At 42.4% G+C, this 14,354-nt stretch overlaps 1 protein-coding gene across 4 annotated transcripts in view; it reads left to right on the top strand.

Annotated features, from left to right (window-relative positions):
• Positions 1-14,139, top strand: part of RAPH1 (Ras association (RalGDS/AF-6) and pleckstrin homology domains 1) — a 177,532-nt gene extending 163,393 nt beyond the window's left edge. For all 4 annotated transcript variants that reach the window (XM_090044782.1, XM_090044784.1, XM_090044783.1 and 1 more), the window contains one exon: positions 3,882-14,139. In XM_090044782.1, the coding sequence (XP_089900908.1) occupies positions 3,882-5,858 (1,977 nt within the window). In that variant the 3' untranslated portion in view covers positions 5,859-14,139. The remainder of the gene's footprint in view (positions 1-3,881) is intronic.
• The last annotated feature ends 215 nt before the right edge of the window (positions 14,140-14,354 follow it).

Below are 14,354 nucleotides of genomic sequence, written 5' to 3'. Positions count from 1 at the left end.
AATAACATTTTCAGACTGGTCTTTATTGAGGGCTACCCATGTGCAGACCGGTTTTATAAACTAGAAATTTGAATTACTTTATAGGCAAGAAGAAAAAACATATTTTTTAATAAGGAAAAGGCATGTGGTAGAGAAATGTGTGAATAGATTGCCCTACATCTTTCCAAAGACTTCACCTTTGGATTTGTGAAATATCAAGTTTTAACTCAAAAATGTATATTTTAAAAAAACTGAGTTTGAGGGGTTAGAACTCAAGGACTGATTTACAATTTTAATCTCAACCATCGTGACTATAAATGCAACAGTATATGTTTATTGTATTATTGGGCTCAGAGACTAGTGTAGGACACGAGCTCACTGAATTATGGGGATACTGAAACATACTAAGCTACATAAAAATAAGTTACTGAAATAGTGTCAAAAGGCAGTTTCTGTTGCAGTGACTATGAGAGATTTCTCTGGGCTGATAACAGAAAGTTTAGACTCAAGCGTTGCCTTCTGAGTTTACTGTAATGTTCATTGTAGTGTCCATGCAGTATGTTCACTGGTTTTAAAGGGAACTAAACAAGGTGAAAAGCTTGGGCTGGCTTGACAGGCAGTTGTAGTACAGAGTAGAGTCAGTGCCAATACTAGTTTAGGCTCTCTTTCATTGGGCCATGAATACTAATGTGGAAAGAGGCCTCTTACTGGTTGGTAAATACCTTTCAGTTTTTCAGACCAGATGCTGAGAAGCTTCATAGGGATTGTAACCCCTGCGTGGAAGGAGAATCATAATGCAGGGTTAAGATTGTGAATAATAAAAGGATCAGTGAGCAAAGATGATCTTGGAGAGTCCCCAAGAAAGATAACTTTGGGTGTTAATAAAAGCAACTGAATTTCGAAGTGAAGTGCACTTGGAAACACTTTAAAAAAAAAAAAAAGTTTCAGCTAGGGAGGCATATGTATGGCCCGTGGCATACTGGAACATCTTAAAATTGCCTTGGCTGCATGCAGGAGGCAGTAGGAAGGTCAAGTGAATAGGGGCAGCAGGGGCTCCCTGTCTCTTCACTGCTAGGATTCTGCGTGTCCAGCCCCAATCCTTTCAACCTCTCTTCTTTCTCACTCAGTGGAGAGGAGAGGTAAAGTGGGCTGGAGCAAAAAACCCTGGAAGTAGTGGTATAGTTGAGTACCTGAGTGCCAGGACCAGGAAGTGGTCTGACACAGCCTGCAGACTGCCTTCCTCTCTGCTCTTCTTCCCTTCCCCACGTTGAGGGGGGAGAGTGGAGCTCTGTGGGACTCTGGAAGACCTGTGAGTCTTCCTGTTCCTACATACCCATAACAGGGACTGAAACACTGCAAACACCTAGGATCTGGAACCAGCTTCCAAGGGACGTGGCACTGGCTTCTACCTTTGGAGGTCTTTAAGAGGAGGCTTGACAATTACCTAGCTGGGGTCATATGAGCCCAGTATTCTCTCCTGCCCGGAGCAGGGGGTCGGACTTGATGGTCTACTTAGGTCCCTTCCGACACCACACCTATGAATCTATAAACCTCTTTTCAATAGGTATTGTTTTGGAGCACTTCAGCTATTTTTGGAACGTTTCAAAGGGCATATATGCTTGTACCGATGGCCCTTTGAAAGCTTTCAAAGGCATTTGAAACATTTCAGTCCATGCACATTCATAAAGGTCTGCATCTGTCTATATTATGGAATAGCGGACCTGTTTTTGTATCTCGTCAGCATTACATGTTTCCCACCTCCAAGTACACCAAGGAATTCTTCAAATCAAAACAATTTTAAAAACAGTGCCACTATTGTAAACATGACCTACACAGTAGTGGTTGTTCTCTGCATAGAAACCTCACACATGTTATTCATAAATATTTCTGAAGATGCACCACATCACTGGAAATTAAATGCTGCAAATTGTGGCATTTTATGTAGTTTGGCCATTTTACAATAAGAAAAAAAGTACAACCAGATAAGTCTTTTGGATCTTTACTAAACCAGCCATCACTGAGCACACGTTTAACTTGTTCCTTAACTTCTTTTAATTATTTCAGGTATGTTATTCCTGTTGTAAAAAAAAAAAATAAAAAAAATAGCACTTGTTTTTATAATCAGTGTGAAGCTAAATGCTGCATGCTTTATATGCATCTAAAAACCATGTTCATCTAGTTAAATCTTTTATGAAAAGTTTGCCCTCTGACAGTATATTTGAAGCAAATGTAGTAATAGTGCTTCAGGTTGCAAAGTGAAGTGGGGACAGACTAAACTAGCTCATGGATTTTTTTATCTCATAATCTCCACAGATCCTATCGTGCTGGGATGACTGCTTGTTAATTCTTACGTCTCCCTCTCTCTGTTTTACGTTGCTTTGTGTTTCTCCTGTTGCTTCATTGTCTCAGGTGTCAAATGTGAAGTCCAGCACAGCTAAGGTCAGCACACCCGTGGTGCCTTGTACAGGGCAGGCTTAAGGTCAGGGATTTTTAAACACATTCACTTGTGTGATTTATATAACAAAAATCTTACAGACTAACCCCTATAAGAGAGCATAACCTTTTTTTTGAAAAACCTGTTGATTTCTATATGGAGTTTTGTCAGATTTCTTGCCTTATCAGTCTGATTTAACAAGTACGGGTACATCCCACACTCATAAATCTATCTCTTTGGTTCAGGCTTTGTTTATATGTAGAACTGATGTAGTGCTATCCATATTCTCGCCCCTACAACCAATTGATATGAAAACCTTTATATAGTGCAAATGAAATTTTACCTAGTTAAATATGTCTGCAAGACCTTATCAAATAAAGGGTTTAGTAACTAAACAATCCTTGCTAGTTAGTTAGCTGCTTTCCTGGCCTCATGTTGAATTACATACATCATCATGGAACACATTGCTTGGCTTCAAGCAGGACTATGGTATAAGGAGGGTGGAGTGCTAGCTACATGAAATTCTGTTCTTTAATCCTGAAGGTAAATTCAGGGCACAGTTTAAAAGAAGACACTTTATTGCTAATGTATGGAAGCAAACCCAGTGAATAGGCTCTGCTGTTTGTAGAATGCAGTGTTTCCTCCATTCTTCCTTGTCTCAACTCACCTTTTTTCTCTTTGGCTTGCTTTTGCTTTCTCTGTGTTACATTATTGCATGCCCAGCTGATTTTTCTCCAAGAATCTTTTGGGGTGTTTTCCATAAAATTCTCCTATTTCTTGTGCGTTTCTCAATGTCAATGCATGCAGGGTGAAAGTATATCAGTAATATTTCAGAATGTTTTCGAAGTGTTAGCAACACCATGACGAGCGCTAACAAAACCAGAGCCTTCACTCGTAGCCGTTTATGGTCCAACCTGAGTCTGACAGAAGGGAATAAATGTCCACCATCTCATGGTGGGCATGGCTTCCTTCCTATTTAGTTTAGTTTCAAAAGGTGCCTATCTACCCTGCCGCCTTCCTTGCTAATGGCCAGGCCTGCAAAGAGATCTGTATGGGGATCATGTATACCCAGCTGGAGTCCCATGAACTAAGATTCCACTTTGTCATGGATCATGGATCATGCTGGCTCATGCTCCCATCCTGTCCCTCTTGCATGCCAACTGCAGTGGCAATCAAGTGTTGTATCTGTCACCAGCTCAGAAAACTTGAAGTCAAATCCTTTTTCTGTTGTCCAGGCACACAGCTATGTAAACCTTTCCTCTCTGTCCTCATCACTCCGTCAACCTGCAGTGAGTGCTCTCTACCAACATCCAGTGTTTCCTTGTGCTGCCTCTTCCTGCATGTTGCAGTCTGCTGCTTACTTTTCCAGTGACAGGCACGTTCAGAACCTGACTTTGTAATCTCTTTCTCTCTCTCTCTCTCTCTCCCTCTCTCTCTCTCTCTCTCTCTTTAAACCCCCTTCTTATAGGCCAGAATGGAGTCTGTGAGCCGGCCCTTCACTTCACTTGCACCTCCTGTGTCCCCGCAACCAAAAGCAGTTGCCCCATATACAGCTTCCCAGCCATCTCCACCCCTCCCACCACCCCCTCCGCCACCCCCTCCCCCCCCACCTCCCCCACCTCCGCCCCCACCACCACTTCCCAGTCAGTCTGCACCCTCGGCTGGTTCAGCAGCCACGATGTTTGTCAAGTACAGCACTATCACACGGCTGCAGAACGCCTCTCAGCTCTCCAGCTCCCTCTCAAAACCACCCTCCATGATGCAGCAAATGCCGCTTCCTCCCCCACCACTGGGAAAGCCCCAGATGCTGGTGCCCCCCAATGGAGTTGTTCCACCTCCTCCCCCGCCCCCACCACCTCCGACCCCTGGGTCGGCTATGGCGCAGCTAAAACCAGTGCCCTGCCCCCCATCAGTGCCACAGTTCATCCCATCCCCACCCCCTCTCAAAATACATCAGGTACAACCAAATGTTACTCAGACTGCCGCTGCTTCTCCACCTCCTCCTCCTCCACCCCCTGTGCCTGCCCCACCACCTCCGCAGGCCCCTCCAAAGCCCATCATTACTGCTATTCCCATGCAGACTGGTGCTAAAGCTGCATCGCCGGGGGTGGCGCACATCACACCACCTGCACCCAGTCCCCTGCCTCCTGCATTGAAAAAGCAGCCTAGTTTTACATCCTCCCAGGTTCCTCCACCTTCACCCGCACCACTGGGGCCCACCCCCCCACCCACCTTGCCAAAACAGCAGAGTTTCTCTGTTAAACCTCCGCCATCCCCTCAGTCTCCTGTGCCTTCTGTTGTGAAGCAGATAGCCAGTCAGTTCCCACCTCCCCCAACCCCACCAGCTTCAGACCCCCCACCTTTAAAGCCTCTCCCACTAAGTGTGGCTCCACAGTCCCCCCCAGCAGTGAAAGCAAAGCCAAAATGGCAACCTGCCTCTGCTCCCTCTCCTGATTTCCCTCCTCCTCCACCAGAGAGCAGCTTAGTATTTCCCCCACCACCTCCCCCAGCTACCTCTGCAGCTTCTCCCACCCCAAGCAAGACGGGGTCTCCAGTCAAAAAGACCAGCAAGACTTCGAGTCCCGGAGGGAAGAAACCACCTCCAACACCCCAGCGCAACTCCAGCATCAAATCTGCCAGCTCAGCCGAATACCACGAATCCAAGAGACCATCAGTGGACAGCCTTGTCAGCAAATTTGCACACCCACCAGAGCCTTCGGGATCTCCTTCCAAAGAGTCTCTGCCGCCTCCTGCAGCTCCTCCAAAGCCAGGAAAGCTCAATCTTTCTGGGGTAAATCTGCCAATTGTCCTTCAGCAAGGAGGCCTCACAGCAAAAGCTGTGTCAGGTGTAGGAGTGTCTGGGAAGGACCCTGTAGTAGAGTTCCCCTCTCCTCCGTCGGATTCAGACTTTCCACCACCTCCACCTGAAATCGATCTTCCTTTCCCACCGGTAGAGATCCCAGCTGTGTTTTCAGGTAGTACATCTCCAAAAGTTGCTGTTGTCAATCCCCAGCCTCAGCCGTGGTCTAAATCATCTGTGAAGAAAGCCCCGCCACCCACGCGGCCCAAGCGGAACGACAGCACTCGGCTTACGCAGGCAGATATTGGGGAGCCGCAAGTGATAGCCAGTCCTCAAGTGCCCACCTCGCCCAAGTCTGGCCTTAGTGTTCAGCCTGGCTTCCTGGCAGACCTAAACAGGACTCTGCAACGAAAGTCCATCACTCGGCATGGCTCCCTCTCCTCTTCCCGAATCTCCAGAACAGAGCCAACTGCCACAATGGATGACATGGTATTGCCCCCGCCCCCACCTGAACTGCTTGCTGACCAGCAGAAGCCTAGTCACTACGGAGGCAGTCATATATCCGGCTATGCAACATTACGGAGGGGGCCACCTCCTGCTCCCCCGAAAAGGGATCAGAACACCAAGCTGTCGAGAGACTGGTAGTCTGTAGGGAACTGCATTTTCAGTGACCACAGCAGTCAGTTCTGCTATTGGCAGTCAGATACCTTTTGAGTTGAGAGAGAGCGTGCGTGACTCTTGTGATGGTCGCCAACTATAGCTGAGGGTAACTGTAGACATTCCTTTTCACAACTAGTCCAAAAAATTTGAGGGTTTGGGCTTGGTTATTTGTAGGGTGGGGGTGGAGGGTTATTGTCTGATCCCTTACAGATTCATTTATCCTTCATATGGATTGGACCAAAAAAAACCCCACAAAACAAAAAAAAAAACCCTTTTCTTACTTTTTTTCTGCATTTAAGAAAAAAGAAAGATAAAATTTTTGTAGTGTCTGTCCATGTGAGACATATTTGTGCATGTATAATAAATTTAGGTATATAATATATTGATATATTTCTTTGCAATGATAGAAGATAACCAGAATGTTTTTGTGGATCTGTATTTATTGTTTTGGTCATGCAATTATTAGGATTTGGTCTATGTAATTTTAAGATCAAGATATAGGGGGCACTTTAAATCAGCAGAGCATCTTTTGGCAGTTTGTGACGGGTAAATGGTACAGAACTGAAGCAGTCCGACAATATCTGTATATTGTCAATTGGCTGAAAAATACAGACACAATGTACCAAAACGTTCTGGTCATAATACTACTGAAAATGAGTACATTTTAAGCAAACTCAAAATGGGCTGGAGTGAAATATATTTACACTAAAAAGAGCCTCCCCCTCCAGATACTTAAAAACCATTTACAACTCCAAAATACTGTGTTCTTTACCTATGCTGTAAGTGGGAGAAATGTATATTATTTGAATCCAGAATTCTTTCTAATTGCATAATAGCCCTGGTAGTTTATTTTTACGGATAAAGACAAATGATACATTAAGCCCTTTTAAAAGCTGCCTGAAGCGCCTGCAAGTTAATCCACTGTTCTTTATTTTGTGGCATTGGGAGGTTCTGATGCCAGTCACCAAAGGCTTAATGAGGGTGATGTGTTGTGCGATGCATCATCAGTGTGCATGTGCATCTTTTACTGAAAATACAGGTATGTTTCTGTACAGGCGTTTGCTCTTGCTCATGCATACACAGTATCCAGATTCACTTTATCCATGCCTGGTAAGATGTACTATGTTAACAAAAACAGCTGAAGACCTGTAAAGAAAGCCTGGTTTGTCATGCACTGACAGATAGCTGGAAGCTTTCTTCACAGAAGAAATGCGGGGAAACGGTAATTTCAGTTCAAGACAGAATAGTTGGCATCCTGTTTTCATTGTCCTTCTGAGACTGCAGTCAATGAATACGCCTATTAAGTAACAAATTGCACTTCCGGAAGTCAAGGAAGATGACTGAAAAATATACAATATTGAAGTCAGAAATTTGCTAATAATGTAATTAGATCCATGGGGGCTGTATTAGAAGGAAAGAGACTATTGTGTTCAGGTTGTTTATTTATGTGCTACTGATTACAGTCACAAGATTAAAAAAAAAAATAGAATTTTTTTTCTTGTAATCCAGTAGTTTGATTGTGCAAGTCTTACCCAAGTATCGATTGTTGTGGTAATGTTGTAGTTAGCTTAAGTGGTCTTGTGTATCATGCATGTACAGTACAGGGTTAGTATAAAAATCTGTAAAATAATGCCAATATTTGCGCTGTACCTTAACATGCTCATTCGTGTGACCCTCCCTGATGTTCACTATAGGGACACTGTCAAAACTGGGATGGCAAGTTTTTTACTCCCCTCCCCCACCCTTCTTCAAAATAAGCAGTTAGAATTTTTTTTCCTGAACTAAAAAAAAACTAGGAAAGGAGCCCCCCAGAATTGCAAGAAATCCTACAATATCACGGGTATGTAAGACAGAAACTAAGAGATCAGAGATGCTGCTTCTGATTCAGGCTTGTAGAAACTATGAAACTATTTAAATAAGGAGCATGACAGTGTCCTTCCCCTTCCCCAATTTTTTTTTATAAAATGTTTTTAAAACATCCAAATAAGAAAGTGAGAGTCTTTGTGAATAATTTATGAATAGGAAAAAGTTGTGCTGAAAAGGAAAGTTCACAAAACACTATATTTACTTATCTGGTCTTAAAGTGCATCATGAAAAGAAAATGAGCGGTGCTGTCTCTGTTTCATATGATTTTTTTAAAACCTGTTTCAGCACCTCAAGTGTCTCCTGGAAATTGTTTTAATATTTCAGATGTGTTTATTTGAGCAATAAGAATATACCATTGTGTGCATTTTAAAGCACTGCTATGAAAAGGCACTTTTTTTGTATCTTTCAAATTGTTCACAAAGTTTTTGTTTCTACTATTTTTGTGCTTATAAAGTGTCCTTAAAAGCATTTGCATTGAGTTGAAGCATGCTCAGTGTAGCAGGCTGGTCTCTGAAGTGTTGAGTTGTGCTACAATTGATGGGTGCTGTAATTTTCTACATGGTTCCTCCTGCTGCTTGTACTGTATGCTGCCCCTTGGGATCATACCTACCAGTGGAGTGACAGGCACCAAGAGCAAACCCTAGCTTCCTGGCTTTAGTGATAGGTTTAGCCTCTCAGGCATCGGCAACATACATCTGGGCTGATGCAGAGCCTGTTCTCTGGGAGCTTCATTAGTCATTTCATCCTTTTTCTCAAAATGGTTCCACTGGTATGTCAGCCCTGGCACTTTCTCTTGTTCAGTCAATGCAAGTAGCTCTGGGATCTGCACTTGGCAGAGGAATGTCTTGAATGCAGTTTATTCAAAGGCAGATAAACATTCTTCTCATTTCCCTGTGACCAAGTTCAAATATCGGATATTTCCTGTGGGACCATCATCAATCTATGCCTCCTAATTCAGGCCACTGAGCAGTTGCTGGAAGGCAGAAAAAAGGACTCCACGTTTGCAGCAGGAAGAGCAGCTGTCATCGAAGGGACAGGAAGTAATCCTTCTATTGTAAGTTCGTTAGTTTGGGGCAAACTGTTGCCTATTGCATCTTTGCAGAAATATGAATGCACCAACTGCTTACATTTGCACAATTCCCCTTTGTTTTACTGCTGGACTTCTTCGCTAAGGGATAATTGAGTCTTATAACTAGTACCTTGCTTTCCAAATCATGTCAGTGCAAGTTGTTGGAATTTTGTTTTAAGAGTCTCCTTCAGTTCTGTGTTTTCAGCACGTGTGCATTTGGCAACGCTTGCTTAGGGATTTAGTGTTTCCATTCTTCCATCCAAAATTGGTACACATAATGGAGCAAAAACTAGGTGCATGTCTCACAGAAAATACTGCAATGTATCAATAAGTTGGCATACCTGGCTGCCTTTTTTGGGACCTGAGACTCCTGTCAGTAACTTGTTTTCCAGCTTTTTATTTTAGTGCCACCTAAGTGTATGAGCCTTGTGTACAACTTTTTTTCTTTCCATCTGGTCTAGAACTTGCCTCATTTCTAGAACCAGGAAGCAGAGGGGTTAAATCTTACAATGCATCTGAGAATGCAAGCACTGGCCATAATTACTTTTGATTTGTATTAAAAAGACACGCTCACTTTTATTATTATATTCTAATATGGAAGTACATCTTTAAACTGTAACAGAATGCAGTTGTGTAGCTGAAATTACAAAATTTATACTTTTAACCAAATCTATAACCCTGGCTACAACACATTCAGAGGACTGCTTCTTTCGCAAGAGCAGTTGATAGCAAACAGTTATATTCCTTACCTGCTCTGACGTTCTGTTTGTTGCCACCTATAAAATGAAGATAACGGCCCTAGGAGGTCAGTGTTGAGGGTGGTAAAACTATTTTTTTCTTAAAGTGTTTTAGAAGGAAAAAGTGACCATATCTTATATAGCAGGATCTGTCAGGGGTTTAAAGATGTCTGCACATCTTGGCCTGTGTGTTTTTATGAGGTGAAGGTTCTGAACCCTTCTGTATTTCAAAACATCTCTTCAGTCTCCTTTAAATCAGAAACCATTGATGATGTTGGGGAAGCAAGTACTCCTGTCTGTTTTTGAGCTTGTTCTGTCAGTAGCATCTGTAAAGTGCTTGGAGCTGCAGCTGCTTTAGGGCCTAAAACTGAGTTGAGACAAGAAAGTGGTGGATATGACCAAGCACTTTGCTAAACCCAGGACTGTCATGCAAGGCAGTGCTCTCAAATTGGGGGTGAAGGGGATTGGCCCTCAGCTTAACTTCAGTTTGGCTAGATAATGCTTTTGGAAGATCATCACTGGTACTGAGAGGGAGAAAATAGGCAAGTTATAAGGTAGAAGGGAAGGAGAGGAACACACAGTACTATCCCTGGTCCTGTAGAGGTCTCTGTGTTAGGCTTGGTATCTTACATGGCTTCGGAGAAAGCTGAACACTAAGCTCATTGCCACATCTAAAATACCAGAATAAGTCCAGTAACAATTGTAGGTTGTCAGAAACTAGGCAGGTAAGAAAGGAGAAGAAAAGGAAACAAGCTCTCTGAAAGCCAAGAGCAGAGGAACTGGAGGCAAAATTTCATTTACCTCTTACAGCAGCAATGAGTATATGCAGGAGTTACCAGCTGCAGCCAGGCAGAGAGAGCAACTCTCTAAAAACCCACACATTGGAACAGTAAATCCACACATTCAGTGAGAAAAGAACGGACAGTGATGACAAGGGAGATGCCACCAAAAAAAAATAGTGACTATAAAATCATCTCACCACACCTACTGCTCAAAGCTGGGAGCATCAGCCTGGCACTTTTGTCCCTGCCCGCTCTTCCAACAAATATGAAAGGCAGTTGAGCTGCAGTGCTTTAGCTCCAGAACAGGCCGTGCAGTTCAACCCATAATGTATTTACCCAGGATTTACCTTGCAGTTGCTTTGGAATGAAAACCAGGTTTAAACGTCATAGAATGTCAGTTTACTACCTAGACCCCATTTATAATCGTGGGCCTTTAATGCACGATCAAAATGATGCTTCTATTAATGATGGAGAAGCAGGCATCTTGAACTAGTTAACTTTAAACCTGCATGCTTTTTGCTGAGTTTGCTGTTCTCCCAGTGTGGATGCAGACATGTTGCTGATGTCCCATGCAAGAAAGTAGAGAACTGACTACCCTAACACAAGTTCTGGCTCCTCACTCATGCTTTACTTGTAGATATGCTTTATCCGTAGAAATATCAGGCTTCATTTTGCTAAAGATGAACCTTTCAGTAGACTGATGCAAGTGACAGAGATGGTAGCGTTTGACTACTCTAAATAGATGCAAGGTCAGTAAGCTTAGAGCATCTTGCCACTGTATTTAGTGTACTCAAAATGGGCATTAGCAGCAGGAGAAAAAGGTAGGTGAAACCACCTAAGTTTCAGGACTCAGAGAGTGTAAGTAATGAATGCTCTTCTGACAGCTGTTCTGTATGCCTGTTGTTCTAGCATTTTGCATTTAGGACCTTTTTTTTCTTTTTTGCTGTGTTGGTCTTGTTCTGGTTCAAACTATTTTCTCCCATTAAGAGAAGTGAAAGTGCTCCTTCAGCCTCAGATGAGGAAAGGAAAAAAACATGTTCTGCTTGTTACTGAAAAAAACTGCAAAGACTCAGATGACAGTGGTGTTACCGAACCGAAATGGTTTCTCTCTCCACTGAGGCTGATACTGCTTTGCGGTTTCTGTGCAGTCCTGAGGATGGCAGCCATGTGTCTAATAACTAACTATTCCTTCATACATCCAGAGTAACACCATTGAAATAAATGACAACTGCACTCAGATGCCTCAGAGCAGGATCTGGGTCTTCATCTCAGTGGTGATTGGGGATGTCCATCCTGTTGCAGAATTAGATTTAAACCATTTAAATTCCATAGGCCTCAAAAGAGCAAAATTTTCTTTTCAAGCTTAGGAAATACTACAAGGCAGACATGCTGTATTCAGTGCCAAAACCAATCTGATCAGTACTCATGTAATGAACACAGTCTTAGTCACTGCTTTAAAAAAGTAAGAGCCAAAGGCTTAATGGATTTGAGTTGGAGTTTTTGTGGTTTGATTATTAAAAATGATTACAGAATTTGGCCTTTAATATTTCCATGGGTTGGCTCATTCCATCTCCAACTATATTAAACACATTTGCATGTGAATAACTGTTGCTCCTGAATTGTCACAATTCATTATGTATGTGTTTTGTGACTTCAGAGCTATTCAGCATGGATGTTTTCCTTTTCTATGGCTGATTGGCCTGAAATCTCAATTACTTCACTATAGAACCCAGCAGCGGTATGCATTCAAGTTCAAAAGCTAGTCAAAATAACTGCAGCAACCCCAATAATGTTTGGTTGGTTTGTTTTTAATACTACTTTGAAAACTCAAATGATAAGCTAATCTTCATATTATTTAAAGTGCCCCATTCCTGTTACAACTAATACTTTAGAGCAGAATAGTTTTTAAATATACTTTTAAATGTTAGTTTTCTTTTTTATATTGGGACATTTCCCTCCAACTGATGATGAAATGGACAATCTCTCTCTCTGTTGTTCCACTTCCTGCTTCTCTGCAACTAGGATGATGTTTGAAAACAGGTTGCAAGCAGTGAGGGGAACATGATTTCTGTTCCTTTTGACAGGTTTAAGTTGTTAGAGCCTTTCTGCCTGTGGGAGGTATCAAAGTTCCCTAAGCCTTTTATTTATAATGCCAACATTTTGCTCTACTTCTTCACTACCATGTCACTTTTTACTTCCTTCCTTCTCTGTAAAAAAAAAAAACAAGCAAACAAACAATGCATTATGAACAAGCATGGGACATGCTCAATGGAAAAATTACTGAGAGCAGGGACTTGTGTTACATAGCTGATGATCACCATCTTAGTCTCTGCTTTGACAAGAGATGTCTAAAGAAAGAATAAAACCATGGAAACCCTCCGTTCCACCTAGCAGATTTAAATACCTCACCACTTCAGGAAATAGAAATAGCAGTCCATCTCGATTCACACAAGGCCTGATTTTGAGTGGGACTGAGACTGCCCTGTTCCTGTTGTAGTGAACAGCTGCTGTAGGTTTTCACTGCCTCTTGGGTTTGTATAACTGGAGGAAAGGTTTTGCAAAGAATGAGCAGTCATCAGGACACGTGCTGAAGCACAAACACCCCACTGCTTAACGAGTGCAGCAGAATAGTAACTACAAGCAAATTGTCTCTATGTAAATAGTGTAACTGATGAGAAACTCCTGGTAATATGTTAAAGCTCCACTTGAAAAGTAAGATTTCAACCTATATAGTGGATGCACCAGTGTTTGTGCCAGGTGTTTTAAGACCACCATGTACTTGTCTTTTACAAAGCAGATTAGAGCATTCTCCTCTCCAAAGGAGAGTCCTATCACCACACGAGCTGATTTCCCACCCCCCCCACCAAAACTACAGCTTACCAACCTAACCTAGAGAAACCGGGTGTTGCTACAACAGGCACTTGAGGGTTAGCAGGCTGGAGTTAAGGTGCAGCTGGACTGAAGAAGCAGCTGACAGCATACAGTGCCCAGGTGGGTGTTCTGAAAGTGGTGACAGGCTTCAAGCTGTCCAGAGTGGGTGCAGTTGCATATCTGTATTTTAATAATGATCTAGACACAAGTCAAATCATCAAGGGTAATTTCATTCTCTAGTACGGGAAAAGGATAAATCTAGTTTAGCAAAACAAAGCATCTAAAAATGTCGCTTTTTCCCAGTTTTGCTGTGTCTGTGCCTGTGTCTAAAGATTGCCTTTTGCCGACTTGGTGGATAGTTCAGTATGTTGCAGTGCTACAATGTTTGTGTTTTAAGAGAAAACAAAATGGGGTTGTGGTTCCTGTCTGCTGTTTCATATACGTTATAACTAAAGTCTAGGAGTCTTTTTATTGAACCACCACGGAAACGAACATCGACTGGAACATCAGTTTGTTTTATGACTTACACTAGTCATTAGCAGCCACTGATGGTGTCCTTTAATACTGGAGTGCAGATGTAAGAAAATATCATTACAACAATGATTTGTCTGTGCAGCAAGCTTGTGCTAAGTGCTGTAAATACATTCATATGTTTACTGCTTTAAAAGGAAAATTGCACATTTTATCTTTGAATGGAACTGCCTCCCCCCCTCCCTCCCTCCCTGCCCTTTCCCAAAAAAAAAAAAAAGGTTCGTTTAAACTCTAACAACTTCAGGCTGGGGGGGGGCTTTACCATATTATAAATATATATAAATATATGTATAAATATACTTTTTTAAGCATGGGAGAGGACAAAAGAAATACTGCATTATAAAGTACCTGGTATAGATCATTATACAATGGAATATGCACAATTCAATAAAGATGTAGTTAACTTTAAAGCCTTCTGTTTAAGACTTTATTTTCTGTCTTCTCATGTTCTTTCTTGCCCGATATTATGGCACACCATGTGAGCTGCTGAGGGAATTTGGGATACACCAACCATGCTCCAGCAGGTTTGAGCTTCCTCTGTTTTTAGAACCCGGGAAGGCCCCCAGTGTATGTGTAGTGGTGGGAGAGTAGTGATGGTCCAAAGGACATGAGAAAAGGAGGACTG

Source organism: Crocodylus siamensis, chromosome 4 (genome assembly GCF_052110815.1).
Source record: "Crocodylus siamensis isolate JL-2025a chromosome 4, ASM5211081v1, whole genome shotgun sequence".
Lineage (NCBI taxonomy): Eukaryota > Metazoa > Chordata > Crocodylia > Crocodylidae > Crocodylus > Crocodylus siamensis.
This window is presented reverse-complemented; position numbering and strand designations above follow the sequence as displayed.